Source organism: Chlorocebus sabaeus, chromosome 12 (genome assembly GCF_047675955.1).
Source record: "Chlorocebus sabaeus isolate Y175 chromosome 12, mChlSab1.0.hap1, whole genome shotgun sequence".
Lineage (NCBI taxonomy): Eukaryota > Metazoa > Chordata > Mammalia > Primates > Cercopithecidae > Chlorocebus > Chlorocebus sabaeus.
Genome location: NC_132915.1, coordinates 45,012,310 through 45,029,051, shown reverse-complemented (window position 1 = coordinate 45,029,051; position 16,742 = coordinate 45,012,310). Strand labels below are relative to the sequence as shown.

General features: G+C 35.7%; 1 protein-coding gene across 6 annotated transcripts in view; it reads right to left on the bottom strand.

Moving 5' to 3' along the window:
- CCDC171 (coiled-coil domain containing 171) overlaps window positions 1–16,742 on the bottom strand; it is a 398,768-nt gene that overhangs the window by 289,680 nt on the left and 92,346 nt on the right. For all 6 annotated transcript variants that reach the window (XM_007969189.3, XM_073021619.1, XM_007969191.3 and 3 more), the window contains one exon: window positions 9,582–9,720. In XM_007969189.3, coding sequence (XP_007967380.2) covers window positions 9,582–9,720 — 139 coding nt within the window. The remainder of the gene's footprint in view (window positions 1–9,581; window positions 9,721–16,742) is intronic.

Below are 16,742 nucleotides of genomic sequence, written 5' to 3'. Positions count from 1 at the left end.
GATACTAGTCTGCAGTTTTCTTTTGGTATATATGGCTTTTGTATCAAGGTAATAATACTGACTTCACAGAATGATATGGGAAGTGTTATCTCTGCTTCTATTTTTGAAAAAAATTATGAAGATTTGGTGGTAATTTTCTTAAACATTTAAATAAATTTACCAGTGAAGCTATCTAGGCCTGGGCTTTTCTTTGTGGTAGTTATTTTCATTACTAATCCAATCTCTTTTGATTTTTTTTACTTTGCATTTTGATATTCTAAGACATCTTGCTATAGCATTGATTTTCTATTTCTTTCTTTCTTTTTTTTTTTTTTTTTTTTTTGAGATGGAGTCTCGCTCTGTTGCCCAGGCTGGAGTGCAATGGCACCACCTCAGATCACCACAACCTCCGCCTCCCGGGTTCAAGCGATTCTCCTGCCTCAGACTCCCAAGTAGTTGGGACTAGAGGCATGCGCCACCATGCCCTGCTAATTTTTGTATTGTCAGTAGAGACGGGGTTTCACTACGTTGACAAGACTGGTCGTGAACTCCTGACCTCATGATCTGCCTGCCTCGGCCTCCTAAGTGTTAGGATTACAGGGGTAAGCCACTGTGCCCAGCCAATTTTATATTTCTTCTTAACCAGTTTTGGTAATTTGTGTCTTTCTAGATATTTGTCCATTCTAAAATATCTAATTTGTTGGCATACAGTTTTTCAGAGTATTCTCTTACAATTATTTCTACTTCTGTGTGGTCAGTAGTTATATCCCCCTTTCATTCATGATTTCAATAATTTGAATCTCTTCTCTTTATTTTTATGAGTGTAACTAAGCGTTATCAATTTAGTTATCTTTTCAAATAATCAACTTTTCGTTTCACTGATTTCCTCTATTTTTTAAAAATTCTCTATTTTATTTCCTTGTTAGTCTTTACTGTTTCTTTTCTTCCACTTGTTTTGGGTTTAGTTTGCTATTCTTTTTCTCTTTTCTTACCATGAAATGTTAGATTACTGATTTGAGAATTTTTTTTTTTAAGAGACGGGGGTCTCGCTATGTTGCCCAGGCTGACCTCAAACTCTTGGACTCAAGAAACCCACCTCAGCCTTCCTCGTAGCTAGGAACTGCAGGCAGGGACCACCATGCCCCACTATTTTTTTTTTAATATAGATGACTATGGCTATAAGTTTCCATCTTAAGCATAGTGTTAGCTGCATCCCACAAAGTTTGGTATGTTGTCTTTTTATTTCACTGATCTCAAAGTGTTTTCTAATTCCTTTGTGATTTCTTTTAGACTTGTTGGTTATTTAGGAGTGCGTTATCTAATTTTCACATATTTGTGAATTTTTCCTCTGTTGCCTTCTGTTATTGATTTCTAATTTGATTTCATTATGGTCAGAGAAGACACTTTGTATGATTTCAATCCTTTTAAATTTATTGAGGCTTGTTTCATGGCATAGCATATGATCTTTCCACAAGAATATTTCATGTACACTTGAGAAGAATGTGTGTTCTTTTGCTAATGGGTGTGGTGTTCTATAGATATCTGTAAGGTCTAATTTGTTTACAGTACTGTTGAGTCTTCTATTTATTTGTTGATATTCTTCCTTGTTGTTCTACCCATTACTGAAAGTGGGGTACTGAAGCCCCGAAATATTATTGTTGTCTATTTCTCCCTTCAATTATGTCAGGTTTTTCTTCAAATAGTTTGGAGCTCTGTTGTTGGGTATATACATGTTTATAATTGTTAGATCGTTCTGGTGGATTGACCCTTTTAACAACATGAGGTGTCCCTCTTTATCTCTAGTAACATTTTTATTCTAAAGTCTATTTTGTCTGCCGTCAGTACATCCACTCCAGTTCTTTTTTTTTTTAATTGGGTGCATGTTATATTTTTTCCGTCCTCTGCTATTTTGATACATATATTATCTTTTTTTTTTTTTGAGACAGAGTCTTGCTCTGTCGCCCAGGCTAGAGTGCAGTGGCGTGATCTCGGCTCACTGCAAGCTCTTCCTCCCGGGTTCACGCCATTCTCCTGATACATATATTATCTTTAATGCTCATCGAAAACCCTGCATGACTGAGATTGTTAGCACCATTTTACAAATGAGCAAATGGATCCAGAGGAAGAATATCACTAAAGTCACATAACTAAAATGAGATAGGCCTGGGATTAAAACCCAGATCAATATGCCTCCAAAATTTATGTTCTTTCTATTATGCCAGCTGACTGAAGTCCCCATTAATACCAAGGTATAAAAATTCACAGGAATATATGTATAGAAAGCCAAATAAACTGCATACTTGGAGTGAGCTTAATATCAAGGTTCAGTTAAATTCCTAGTTCAAAAATAATTCTCTTTCAAGTATAGGGCTCAATCTCAACCAAAATATGAGCTAATATTTCCACACTTTAAATATTAAATTTATTACAATTTAAGACCAAAATTAGGGTCAAAGTAGGCAGAAAATATTGAATAGTGTAAAATTTTTCAAAGAGCAAAACAGAGATTTACCTACTCATCAGGCTTAAAAAGAAGCTAATGTTCATCTACCTGAAAATTACTATTACATTTACAATTATTAATATTATAATTTTCACATCATTCTACAGAGATGTCTGGCTAATAGTCTTACAAATAATATAGCCAGTAGGCAGTTAGCTTAATTTAATAATTACATTATTAACTTGTTTTACAGTTGATAAGTTTTTTTTCCTAACAAATTGTTTCAGTTTTATTAATGAAGCTTCCACTCTTCACACATACAGTAAAAGTGTCAGGATTTTGTTTTGTTTTTTAAGTGCTGGATTGTGGTTATATTTTTTTTTTTTTTTTTTTTTTTTTGAGACAGGGTCTCACTTTGTGCCCCAGGCTAGCGTGCACTGGCGTAATCATGGCTCACTGCAGTCTCAACCTCCCAGGTTCAAGTGATCCTCCCATCTCAGCCTCCCAAGTAGCTGAGAACTACAGGCACATGCCACTATGCCAGGTAATTTTTTAATTTTTTTGTAGATATGGGAGTCTCACTACGTTTGTTGCTCAGGCTGGTCTCAAACTCCTGGGCTCAATCTTCCTCCCATTTCAGACTCTCAAAGTGCTGGGATTATAGGTGTCAGCCACCACATCTGGTCTACGCTTATATTCACATTTTGTTCCCAAAGCTGCTGGTTCTCTTAACAACCTTTTAATATACAAGGAATTTGAGAATGAAAACAGAATCCATTAGCTAAATAAACAAAACTATTAAGCTGAAAACAAAGTACTAATTGAAGATAAAATATAGTTTCTACTTTTTTATTAATATATTTTGTCATGTGACATAAAGAATAAGTTTAGGTTAATGATAAATTGTTGACTCAACAAACGCTATAATTCTAAAGATACTCAGAAATTTAAAAGAACTGTAGGATAAAGGGACTCACTTCTTTGCCTCAGACAAAACTCACATATGGAATGCACTGCCCTAGGATTACAGGTCCCATAATGCTATGCTGGCTAACCAGATAACATTTAGATGAGCATTTACTCACCACCCAACATGACCCAAGGACTACTTTAGATGCCGTGATGAATCTACAACCAGTGTAAACAGAGGACTAAAAATACCAAATTATTCAAAGAAAGTTCAGAAAATGTTGTGATTGACAAATATTAATGTATTATGAAAGAGGAGTCAATGTTGGTTAAAAAGTATCTTTAATCAGAAAGAAAAATGAAATAACAAATGACCTTTATTTGCACCTTGGGATACTATACCTCTCACATTGCTGAATTGAATGCATTTCTGGCTTAATCTAACATGTCATTCTTTTTTATTTGTTTCATAAACATCCTCTCTTTTTATGATCCTTCAAAACCTCATCCCTCACTTTTTTGTTCACTCAACATGAGTATCACAAATAGAAAGGCATGTAAATAAAAATTTCTATTGTGAGCCTTTGAAGAAACATATAAAAACTATATATAAATATTTATATTTAAAAATTGGTAAATGGGTCTTACTGATCTGCTATGGAAAAAGTTGACTCAAGTCATAAATAACAATAAAAACAATGAAGGGCAATTTTAATAAGGTTAAAAATAATAGAAAAAACAAATAGGTTAAAAAAAGGCTTTAGTCAATGGGTATTTTTTTTTAATGAAATAAGCATTTTAGATATAGGTTGAACTTTTGCAACTAATATATAGTGCTTATAATTTCTGAACATTTTTGAACTCAAGTAAAACTTTTACATTTTTTATTTAAATATATGCTAAGCAATTATGAAGAAATTCTAAGTGAAAACAAGGAAGCATCAGAGCCTATAATCTTCATTACATACTTTTACCCTTACAGCTCACCTTTTCATCATATCTTGTTCCTAGTTACCATTATATGCATAATGCATTTGTATGGGCTTAAGGAGGTCTGGATAGCTTTTGTTATCATCACCATCAGCAGCTTTTCCCTGATCATATTAATGATAGCTAGTCTCTTGGTTCCCTATCACCTTGTTTACCTATGCCGCTTCCAAGGATGTCAGTATTCCATGATCCCACTTGCTTATCTCACATAATGAAATGTTACCCATCTTTACTTAGCTTTAACAATCAGTTTATTTTTCAGCAGGTGCTACCTTTCAATCTGAATAGGGGCCTTAACATACAAACATCTTTCTCGCGATCTCTTGCACGCTCTCTCTCTCTCACACACATACGTACACGATACCATTTTATTTTTTCCCAGGTGAAAAATGAGATTTGGATTTTCAAAATTTACTAATTTGCATAGAAATAAATTTCAAAAGGCTTAATGCAAAAGTTTTATGCCTACACCATAAATTTAGGAAGTCAGCCTCCTAAAAGGAATATTTAAATACACGAAGACACATACGCGATGAATATTATTTATTAGAATTAAAACTTAAGGGCCACTAAAAGAAACGGAAAGTGATATTTATATTAGCAAAAACAATGCCCATGTATAAATACTACTCCTATTCTTGGTGCAAAACAAGAATCAATCATTTTTTATTAAAAATTTGGAATAGCATATTTATTAGCCCATTAGTTTTGAAAACCTCCTACAAAATCAGAAACATGTTCTTCTAAAGCAAACCTAATAGTTCATTGGAAGTAAAAATATTATCAAGAAATATTACCTTCACCACAAAGCATAACCATCAAAACACTTTCCAAAATCATATTTAATGCTGGCAATCATTATTATTATATAATCAGTTAAGCCCCCAAAAGTATTGGGAAAAAATATACACTTGACCATTTTCAATCACAAGTTCTTTAGAGAATACAACATTCTTTGAGCAAAACCTCATGAGAACTAGAATTCCCTTTTCAATATAAAGTCTCTCCTAGAGCTGTAACTAAATATTACTGAGTGGCAGAAAAACAAATCTCAAGAAATGACGGACTCAAGAAAATTTCATTGAAGAAAGCACAGAGCAAGTTCTAATAATACCAATTTGAAAATGAAAGCTCCCCTGCTTCAAGAGAAGCAGATATAAAAACTCACAGTAATGTCTAAAAGACCCAGCTGGATCTGTTGAGCCTCAGATGGACTTTAATAAGCATGATCACTAAGTGCCTTAAACTAGAAATTCAGTTTTATTTAGTAGTTGATTAAATCATTATTAAATTCATAGATTTTGAAACTAAAAGCTCAATTTCCAATCAAAATTTTTTATAGTCAAATTCTGTCAAGTTTCATATTCTGTGTTCACATCTTCACGTAAACATGAAAATAAATTTGTTAAGTCCTTGGATGTCCTATGTTGAAATCCTACTAATTCTATGACATTCAAAATAATAATTATATACCATTAATTTATTAGTTGTATCTTTTAAATCTATACATTGAATAAAAGTAATTTTGTTAATATAAAAGTATAATTAGAATACAAAGAAATGATAAATGTTTGAGATAATACAGTAATTACCCAGATCTGATCACTTTATGTTATATATATCAAAACATCACAGTGTACCCTACAAATACGTATTAATACAATTATTTTGTGTCATTTAAAAATAAATAAAGTACAATTAAAGTTGGCAGGTTTATATTTATTAAAAACCCACAAAAGACAACATACTCAGTTTAGAGTTTTCCAAAATTATGTTTTATATTTATATAATATCTCTCTCTCAACAGGGGAGCTATCACTGTCCAAGTAGTTTATTAAGACTTTCTGTATCCTGGGCTAGATGATCTCTAAAGCCTCTAACAGCTCTGCTGCTGTATCTAGCCCAGGATACAGCTATAAGGCTATGCTGTACTAACACATACAAAGTTATTTGTAAGTCTCAAAATTCCTCAAGTCTTTGTATCTTATTAATAACACCTTGATCTCACGAGTAAACCTACAGAGGATAGTGACTTTAACTTTCTTTTGCAATGTAACAGAGAAAATAAAGACCAAGACTTAAATAATGACCATGAATCTGACCTAAACTAGAAAACAAGCTGGTACCTCAAAGGGGAAGAAAACTTACCTGTCGGTAATTTATGCTTCCCATCTATAGTCTGTAAAATACTAAAACTATTATGCTCAAAAGAAATATAACGGTGGAAAAGACACACTAGGGTATGTAAAATCATGGCATGTCATTAAAACAATTTCATTTCTAAAAGCAAAAGAAAAAATCTTCCTCATAAGTCATTCTCTCTTCAGTCAACAACAATTATGAATTCAAAGCACAAATAACAGCAAGACTGTGAATGCAGAACTAGAAAAACTTCATTTCTTAGGGCTTAAAATTTTAATTTGGCAGAAACACCTTTCAAGAGAAATTTTTCAAGCCTTCTTTCCCCCAAAGGCCACTAATCTACTGAGAAAAGTCAATAAAGGAATATGTACAAGAAAAAATATATTTAGGAAAAGTGATAGAATAGTAATTTATAAAAAGAAAAACATTGTACTTACTATTTAAAGACATTTTCATTAAACAGGTCTTAAATTTCATATTATGGACAGGTAAAGAAATAGAGAACAACAGCTCTAATAAGCATAAAACAGAAAAGTTAAAAGAAAGTTAACAGGGAAGAAGAAAGAAGAGAAAGATGGAAGAAAATAAGACACAAAGCTATGAGTTTAAGAGAGATGAAAAAATTAAGAGGAACATATTAACGGTCTGAGCCACATAAATTGTACATCACTTAGTCTGGCAACCTGAGGAAGTTTTTCAAACAACCCATTCGGCAAGGAACTATTACATTATTCACAGATCTGCAACTGCTTTTAGCAATCCATCAAGCTTTGAAGAAACAGCCTACAATTTTCAGCATCATTATCAAAACAGTAGTGTTTAATGGGTTAATACAATGAATACAATGAGTGTAGAGGGTCCCAACAGGCAAACATAGGTTGCTGGTGAGCTGTCACTTGCATTATTTGAGACCATATATCACTCTGTAAAAGTTTTAGAAAAAAAAATCTGTTGGTACCAAGTAAATTTTCTTTATCACTAAATATGCATATGCTCTGTGGTGAGTTAAACCAGTCTCATTTTACTTTTGTATCTACTCACTAAAGTGCTAGAAAACTAGAATTAGGAAAATTCATGCAACCTATATTGGTGAATATGTCTTAACTCTTGCATTCTTAGTTATAACCCTGGCTTATTTTCCAAACTATTCAGTACAATATCTAATAAGCAAGCAGACCAAATGCAGTACTCAGCTCAACGACCCTGACATATTTTTCTCCACTACTGAGTCAACCTCCTGAACTAGGAGGTAAGAGTTAAAACAGCCAATGAAATTTAAGATAACACATTACAGTGAACAGATGCTAAAGTAGACTACACAGAGGGCTTTTAACTTTCTAAAACATCACATTCAAAATACCAAACTGCAAACTGATTTCTAGAACAAGCAATGATATCAATTCCCTGAATAACAACACAGCAAATATCTTGAGATAAATGGAAAATGTATATAATATTGGATCATCTGACAAAACAATGAAGAGTTTTAACTATATCCCATATTAGCTTTTGATCTGGGCAGCACTGATTTGGTGACCAAATCCTAGTATAACCCAGGGTCCACCTTTTTTGAGGAGAGTAATAGCCATTGTCCTCAATAACTAAATCACTAAAACTTTTGGAATATAACTGAAAGTGAAGTAGTCAAGCCTCTGAGGAAAGTATATACGTGTAGAACAAAACAAAGAAGTAATACGGTATTACCAAAAACTTTACACTCTCCCTGGTGGGGTCCCCAGCAAACTGCAGAGAAGAGGATTCTGCATCAACCAAATAAATCCATCGAACAAATGTTTATTGAGTCAAGTACTATAGTGGAATCTAGGTATGTAAAATGAAGTAAGCTAACCTGAATGCCTTCATATCCTCTTGGGAGACATAATACACATCAAATTTCAGTGAGTATTATGATAAAGATGCTGAACTAAGTACTAAAGAAATACTGTTGAGGAGGCATAGAATTTTAACTTAAGGGGGATGACAGTGGGGAAGACAGAAACACAGAAAGCTTCACAGATTGCAAGATATCAGACCTGGGCATCACAGGATGTATAGAAATCTGTCAATGGAAACAAAAAGGAGCATTTTAGTCACTGCAGGTCAAAGAAATGAAAAACCTGAATAAAAATAAGAATATATGAAAAGATGTGTTTAGATCAAGTGCAGTGGTTCATACCTTAATCCCAGCATTTTGGGAGGCCAAGACAGGAGAACCACTTGAGGCCACTTGTTTGGTGCCAGCTTGGCCAACACAGCGAGATCTCATCTCTGTAAAAAAATTTTTAGACCAGCCAGGCACAGAGGCACACATCTGCAGTCTCAGCTACTCAGGGGGCTGAGGCAAGAGGAGCGCTTGAGCCCAGGAGTTGGAGATTACAGTAAGCTAGGGTTGCACCACTGCACTCTAGCCTGGGCAACAGAGTGAATGAAATCCCATCTTTAAAAAAAAAAAAAGAAAAGAAAAAAATGTGTTTACAAAACAAGGAACACTATAATGAAGCTAAAGCAAGACAGATAGAGGACAAAGGCAAAAGAGGGTAGAAAAGTTAACATGAAGACAAAAGGAAAAGGTCCTGAGATTACACAACAAGAAACTGGCCGTTATTTCAAAAACAACAGGGAGACACTGACATGCTGATGCGTTTTGAATAAAGAGAGGTTGACAAAAACAGATCAATATTTTACAAAGATAAATTTGGTTATAGTGTAAAAGCTAGATTACTGGAGAATGGAGAGAGAGTGATCAGGTACAAAACAATTACAAAAGGAAGTCTTTGAAATCATCAGATGTGTTCATTACAAACCCCAATCACCCTTAATCTAAGTAACACTGTTTTATGTACGATAAAAAAATGAAAACATTTGAATACATTTTTGAAAATTCTGTAATTCAGAGTTTTTACTAGTTCAGTTAGTTTCCCCCAATTATTCCAAATCAGAGAGATTTCATTATGTATATCTTTGATGTAATCAGCATTTCGTTTTGGAAATTTTGTTTGTCACTAAAATAACTTTCATACTATTATCTCATGGAATGTAGTGAGGAAAAACAACCCTGCTATACATCAACTATGACCCAGTAAAGTGATTGCCATAGGGTTTTCTTTTTTATTCTTACCATTACTACTTCTTCCTGTAACTCACTGCAACTTTTTTCATTATACTGGAGTCTCTTTGAGAGGTCTATAATTACTTTCTTCTGTTCCTCGATCTCTTCATTTAGTTTCTTGTTTTTGGAGAAATACTCTCTTTCTAATCTGAAAAGTTAAAGTGTCAGAGCAGGTTTTTCAAACATGCTTATATCAACTGATATTATACACCTTTAAGACATATGGCAGATGTACTACATATCATGTGTTCATGCTAAAAGACTTTTTAAGGCTGCCTTTCCTTTTTCAAACAAAATGTACTGCATATTCTTAAATGAAAAACTTCAAAGCAATATTACTTCCCCTTTGATAGTAGGTATTTGTAGTATGCCCAAGGCTATAAGCAAAATAGATTTGGTTAGTGTTGATTTCGTTGTACCGTCATTTTTTTTTTTTTTTTTTTTTTTTTTTTTTGAGACGGAGTCTCGCTGTATCGCCCAGGCTGGAGTGCAGTGGCCGGATCTCAGCTCACTGCAAGCTCCGCCTCCTGGGTTTTTACGCCATTCTCCTGCCTCAGCCTCCCGAGTAGCTGGGACTACAGGCGCCCGCCACCTCGCCCGGCTAGTTTTTTGTATTTTTTAGTAGAGACGGGGTTTCACCGTGTTAGCCAGGATGGTCTCGAACTCCTGACCTCGTGATCCGCCCGTCTCGGCCTCCCAAAGTGCTGGGATTACAGGCTTGAGCCACCGCGCCCGGCCTGTACCGTCATTTTTGATGAGCAAAACCCACCTACCATAGTTCAATTCTCAAGAATGAGAAAACAGTACTACCAAACAATTTTAAAATTAAAATACAACATTAAAAATGGAACAAATGTCTCACATCTGAATGTCCATGCAAGTAGAACCAGTGTGGTGGCTTGGAAAATCCAAAAGGAAGAATAATCAAAAAAAATTCACATTCACTTTGAAGACATATGAATTTCTTTTCAAAGGATTCACCTTCCTATTTAAGTTTTGCTCAGAAAGGCCAGGTGCAGCTGCTCACAACTGTAATCCCAGTACTTTGGCAGTCCATGGCAGGAGGATCATCTGAAGCCAGGAGTTTAAGATCAGCCTGGGCAACAAAAGAAGACTCCATTTCTACAAAATAATTTAAATATCAGCCAGGCACAGTGGTGTGTGTCTGTAGTTCCAGACTCTCAGGAGGCTGAGGCAGGAGGACTGCCTGAGCCCAGGAGTTCAAGGTTGCAGTGAGCTATGATTGTGCCACTGCACTCAGTCTAGGTAACAGATTGAGATCCCATCTCTTATATATATATAAGACTCACACACACATAATATATACACATACATGGCTCTGTGTGTGTGCATATATATATAGAGAGAGAGAGAGATAAAGAGAGAGAGAAATGAACAAGGCCTCCAAGAAATACGGGCCTATGTGAAAAGACCAAACGTGCATTTGATTGGTTCACCTGAAAGTGACGGGGAGAATGGAACCAAGTTGGAAAACACTCCTCAGGATATTATCCAGGAGAACTTCCCCAACCTAGAAAGGCAGGCCAACATTCAAATTCAGGAAATACAGAGAACACGACAAAGATACTTCTCAAGAAGAGCAACCCCAAGACAATAATTCTCAGATTCACCAAGGTTGAAATGAAGGAAAAAATGTTAAGGGCAGCCAGAGAGAAAGATCAGGTTACCCACAAAGGGAAGCCCATCAGACTAACAGCACATCTCTTGGCAGAAACCCTACAAGCCAGAAGATAGTGGGGGACCAATATTCAACATTCTTAAAGAAAAGAATTTTCAACCCAGAATTTCATATTCAACCAAACTAAACTTCATAAGTGAAGGAGAAATAAAATATTTTACAGACAAGCAAATAAGAGATTTTGTCACCACCAGGCCTGCCTTACAAGAGCTCCTGAAGGAAACAGTAAACATGGAAAAGAACAACTGGTACCAGCCACCGAAAAAAACCCGCCAAATTGTAAAGACCATCAATGCTATGACAAGCCTGCATCAATTAACGGGCAAAATAACCAGCTAACATCATAATGACAGGATCAAATTCACACATAATAATATTAACCTTAAATGTAAATGGGCTAAATGCCCCAAGTAAAAGACACAGACTGGCAAATGCATAAAGAGTCAAGATCCATTGGTGTGCTGTACCCAGGAGACCCATCTCACATGCAGAGACACACGCAGGCTCAAAATAAAGGGATGGAGGAAGATCTACCAAGCAAATGCAAAAAAAAAAAAAAAAAAAAGCAGGAGTTGCAGTCCTAGTCTCTGATAAAACAGACGTTAAATCAACAAAGATCAGAAGAGAAAAAGAAGGGCATTACATAACGGTAAAGGGATCAATTCAACAAGAAGAACTAACTGTCCTAGATACATATGCAACCAATACAGGAGCACCCAGATTCATAAATCAAGTTCTCAGAGACTTACAAAGAGACTTAGACTCCCACACAATAATAATGGGATACTTTAAAACCCCTCTGTCAACATTAGACAGATCAACGAGACAGAAGGTTAACAAGGATATCCAGGACTTAAGCTCAGTTCTGGACCAACTGGACCTAATAGACATCTACAGAATTCTCTACCCCAAATCAAAAGAATACACATTCTTCTCAACACTGCATCGCACTTATTCTAAAACTGACCACATAATTGGAAATAAAACATTCCTCAGCAAATGTAAAAGAACAGAAATCACAACAAACTGTCTCAGACCACAGTGCAATCAAATTAAAACTCAGGATTAAGAAACTCACTCAAAACTGCACAACTACATGGAAAGTGAACAACCTGCTCCTGAATGACTTCTCAGTAAATAACAAAATGAAGTCAGAAATAAATATTATTTGAAAGCAATGAGAACAAAGACACAATGTACCACAATCTCTGGGACACATTTAAGGAAGTGTGCAGAGGGAAATTTATAACACTAAATACCCACAAGAGAAAGCAGGAAACATCTAAAATCGACACCCTAACATCACAATTAAAAGAATTAGAGAAGTAAGAGCAATCAAATTCAAAAGCCAGCAGAAGGCAAGAAACAGCTAAGATTAGAGCAGAACAGAAGGAGATAGAGACACAAAAAAAACCCTTCAAAAAAAAATCAATGAAACCAGGAGCTGGTTTTTTGAAAAGGTCAACAAAATAGATAGACTGCTAGCAATACTAATAAAGAAGAAAAGAGAGAAGAATCAAATAGATGCAATAAAAAATGATAAAGGGGATATCACCACCAATCCCACAGAAATACAAACTACCATCAGAGAATACTATAAACACCTCTATGGAAATGAACTAGAAAATCTAGAAGAAATGGATAAATTCCTGGACACATACACCCTCCCCAAGACTAAACCAGAAAGAAGTTGAATCTCTGAATACACCAACAACAGGTTCTGAAATTAAGGCAACAATTAATAGCCTATGAACCAAAAAAAAAAGCCCAGGACTGGACAGTTTCACAGTCAAATTCTACCAGAAGTACAAACAGGAGCTGGTACCATTCCTTCTGAAACTATTCAAATCAATAGAAAAAGAGGGAATCCTCCTTAACTCATTTTATGAGGCCAGCATCATCCAGATGCCAAAGCCTGGCAGAGACAGAACAAAAAGAGAGAATTTTAGACCAATATCCCTGATGAACATAGATGCAAAAATCCTCAATACAATTCTAGCAAACCAAATCCAGCAGCACATCAAAAAGTTTATCCACAAAGATCAAGCTGGCTTCATCCCTGGGACGCAAGGCTGGTTCAAAATACGCAAATTAATAAATGTAATCCATCACATAAACAGAACCAACAACAAAAACCACATGATTATCTCAATAGATGCAGAAAAGGCCTTCGACAGAATTCAACACCCCTTCATGCCAAAAACTCTCAATGAACTAGGTAAGGATGGAACATATCTCAAAATAGTAACAGCTATTTATGACAAACCCACAGCCAATATCATACTGAATGGGCAAAAACCGGAAGCATTCCCTTTGAAAATCAACACAGACAAGGATGCCCTCTCTCACCACTCCTATTCAACAAAGTGTTGGAAGTTCCAGCCAGGGCAATCAGGCAGGAGAAAAAAATAAAGAGTATTCAATTAGGAAAAGAGGAAGTCAAATTGTCCCTGTTTGCAGATGACATGATTGTATATTTAGAAAACACCATCGTCACAGCCCAAAATCTCCTTAAGCTGATAAGCAACTTCAGCAGAGTCTCAGGATACAAAACTCAATGTGCAAAAATCACAAGCATTCTTATACACCAATAACAGACAGAGAGCCAAATCATGAGTGAAATCCCATTCACAATTGCTACAAAGAGAATAAAATACCTAGGAATCCAACTTACAAGGAATGTGAAGGACTTCTTCAAGAACTAGAAACCACTGCTCAGGAAATAAAAGAGGACACAAACAAATAGAAGAATATTCCATGCTCATGGGTAGGAATAATCGGTATCATGAAAATGGCCATACTGCCCAAGCTAATTTACAGATTCAATGCCATTGCCATCAAGCTACCAATGATCTTCTTCACAGAATTGGAAAAAACTACTTTAAAGTTCATATGGAACCAAAAAAGAACCTGCATGGCCAAGACAATCCTTAGCAAAAAGAACAAAGCTGGAGGCATCACGCTATCTGACTTTAAACTATACTACAAGGCTACAATAACCAAAACAGCATGGTACTGGTACCAAAACAGAGATATAGACCAATGGAAAAGAACAGAGATCTCAGAAATAACACCACACATCTACAACTATCTGATCTTGACAAACCTGATGAAAACAAGATATGGGGAAAGGATTCCCTATTTAATAAATGGTGCTGGGAAAACTGGCTAGCCATATGCAGAAAGCTGAAACTGGATCCCTTCCTTACATCTTATACAAAAATTAATTCAAGATGGATTAAAGACTTAAATGTTAGACCTAAAACCATAAAAACCCTAGAAGAAAACCTAGGCAATCCCATTCAAGACATAGGCATGGGCAAGGACTTCATTACTAAAACACAAAAAGCAATGGCAACAAAAGCCAAAATTGACAAATGGGATCTAATTAAACTAAAGAGCTTCTGCACAGCAAAAGAAACTACCATCAGAGCAAACAGGCAACCCACAGAATGGGAGAAAATTTTTACAATCTATCCATCTGACAAAGGGCTAATATACAGAATCTACAAAGAACTTAAACAAATTTACAAGAAAAAAATCAAACAACCCCATCAAAAAGTGGGTAAAGGATACGAATAGACACTTCTCAAAAGAAGACATTTATGCAGCGAACAGACACATGAAAAAATGCTCATCATCACTGGCCATCAGAGAAATGCAAATCAAAACCACAATGAGATACCATCTCACACCAGTTAGAATGGCGATCATTCAAAAGTCAGGAAACAACAGGTGCTGGAGAGGATGTGGAGAAATAGGAACACTTTTACACTGTTGGTGGGACTGTAAACTAGTTCAACCATTGTGGAAGACAGTGTGGCGATTCATCAAGGATCTAGAACTAGAAATACCATTTGACCCAGCCATCCCATTACTGGGTATATACCCAAAGGATTATAAATCATGCTGCTATAAAGACACATGCACACGTATGTTTATTGCGGCACTATTCACAATAGCAAAGACTTGGAACCAACCCAAATGTCCATCAATGATAGACTGGATTAAGAAAATGTGGCACATATACGCTATGGAATACTATGCAGCCATAAAAAAGGATGAGTTCACGTTCTTTGCAGGGACATGGATGAAGCTGGAAACCATCATTCTGAGCAAACGATCACAAGCACAGAAAACCAAACACCACATGTTCTCACTCATAGGTGGGAATTGAACAATGAGAACACATGTACTCGGGGCAGGGAACATCAAACACCGGGGCCTGGCCAGGGGTGAGGGGTTTGGGGAGGGATAGCATTACGAGAAAGACCTAATGTAAAGACCTAATGTAAACGACTTGATGGATGCAGCAAACTAACATGGCACATGTATACCTATGTAACAAACCCGCACGTTGCACACATGTATCCTAGAACTTAAAGTCTAAAAAAAAATAAAAATAAATTAAAAAAAAAAAAACTTGCCCAGACTGGAAGAAGTAGACAAAAGAGTCCAGGAGGAACATCTCTTAGAAGATATTTAAAATGATAGCATCTCTGAGGTGTAGGAACACGGGAGACTTTCGGTTCTGTTAATGTTTAGAAATAATTTAATAAATGATTGGTTAATCACATAAACTAATACAGTTTAAAATGAGGCAATTATTAACTATTCTCATCTGTTGATTCTGCAAATAATTTCTGTTTTGTTTTTTTAGACAGCGTCTCACTTGGTCGCCCATGGTGAAGTACAGTGGCATGATCATAGCTCACTGCAGCCTCGAACTCCTTGGCATAAGCAATCCTTATACCTCAGCCTCCCAAGTAGCTGGGACTACAAACATGCGCCACCACAAGCAATCCTCCCCCACCTCGGCCTCAGGCAATCCTCCCACCACAGCCTCCCAAAGTGCTGGGATTACAGGTATGAGCCACCACAACCAGCCCAATTCCATAAATCTTTATTTAGCAGCTCTTATGTACCTTTCTAGGCACTGACAGACAGTAATAAACAAAACAAAGTTTCTTGTTACATAAAACAGACAATAAATAACAAAGAACACAATAAAATGTGCTATAAAAAAAAAAAGATGGGTTAACAAAAATTAAACTGTAGAAAAAATAAAGTATGCTGAACCCAAAAATATAACTCTATGGAAAGGATGGAAAGAGGGAAGGAGTAAGTGTCTGTGGTGTGGGAGACGCATATAATAGAGATATATAAGTAGAAGTCAATAGATATCTAAAGGCAGAAACTGAAAAAATGGCATACTATGCTTGTTATTTAGGAATATGAAATCAAATTTCAGAAGAAACAGCACTAAGACTTGAAAGTAGATGCATCAAAGGAGTAGAAACTGATAGTGGAGAGCAATGGGGCATGAAACTGTTGTTTTTCATGAGCCTAACAGTACCATTTTATTCATTAGACTGTGTACATGTATTAATTTGATAAAATCAAGATTTTAGTTAAAAATTACTATTACTCAAAAAATATAAAATTAAGTGCATCTGTCATTACACACGCAA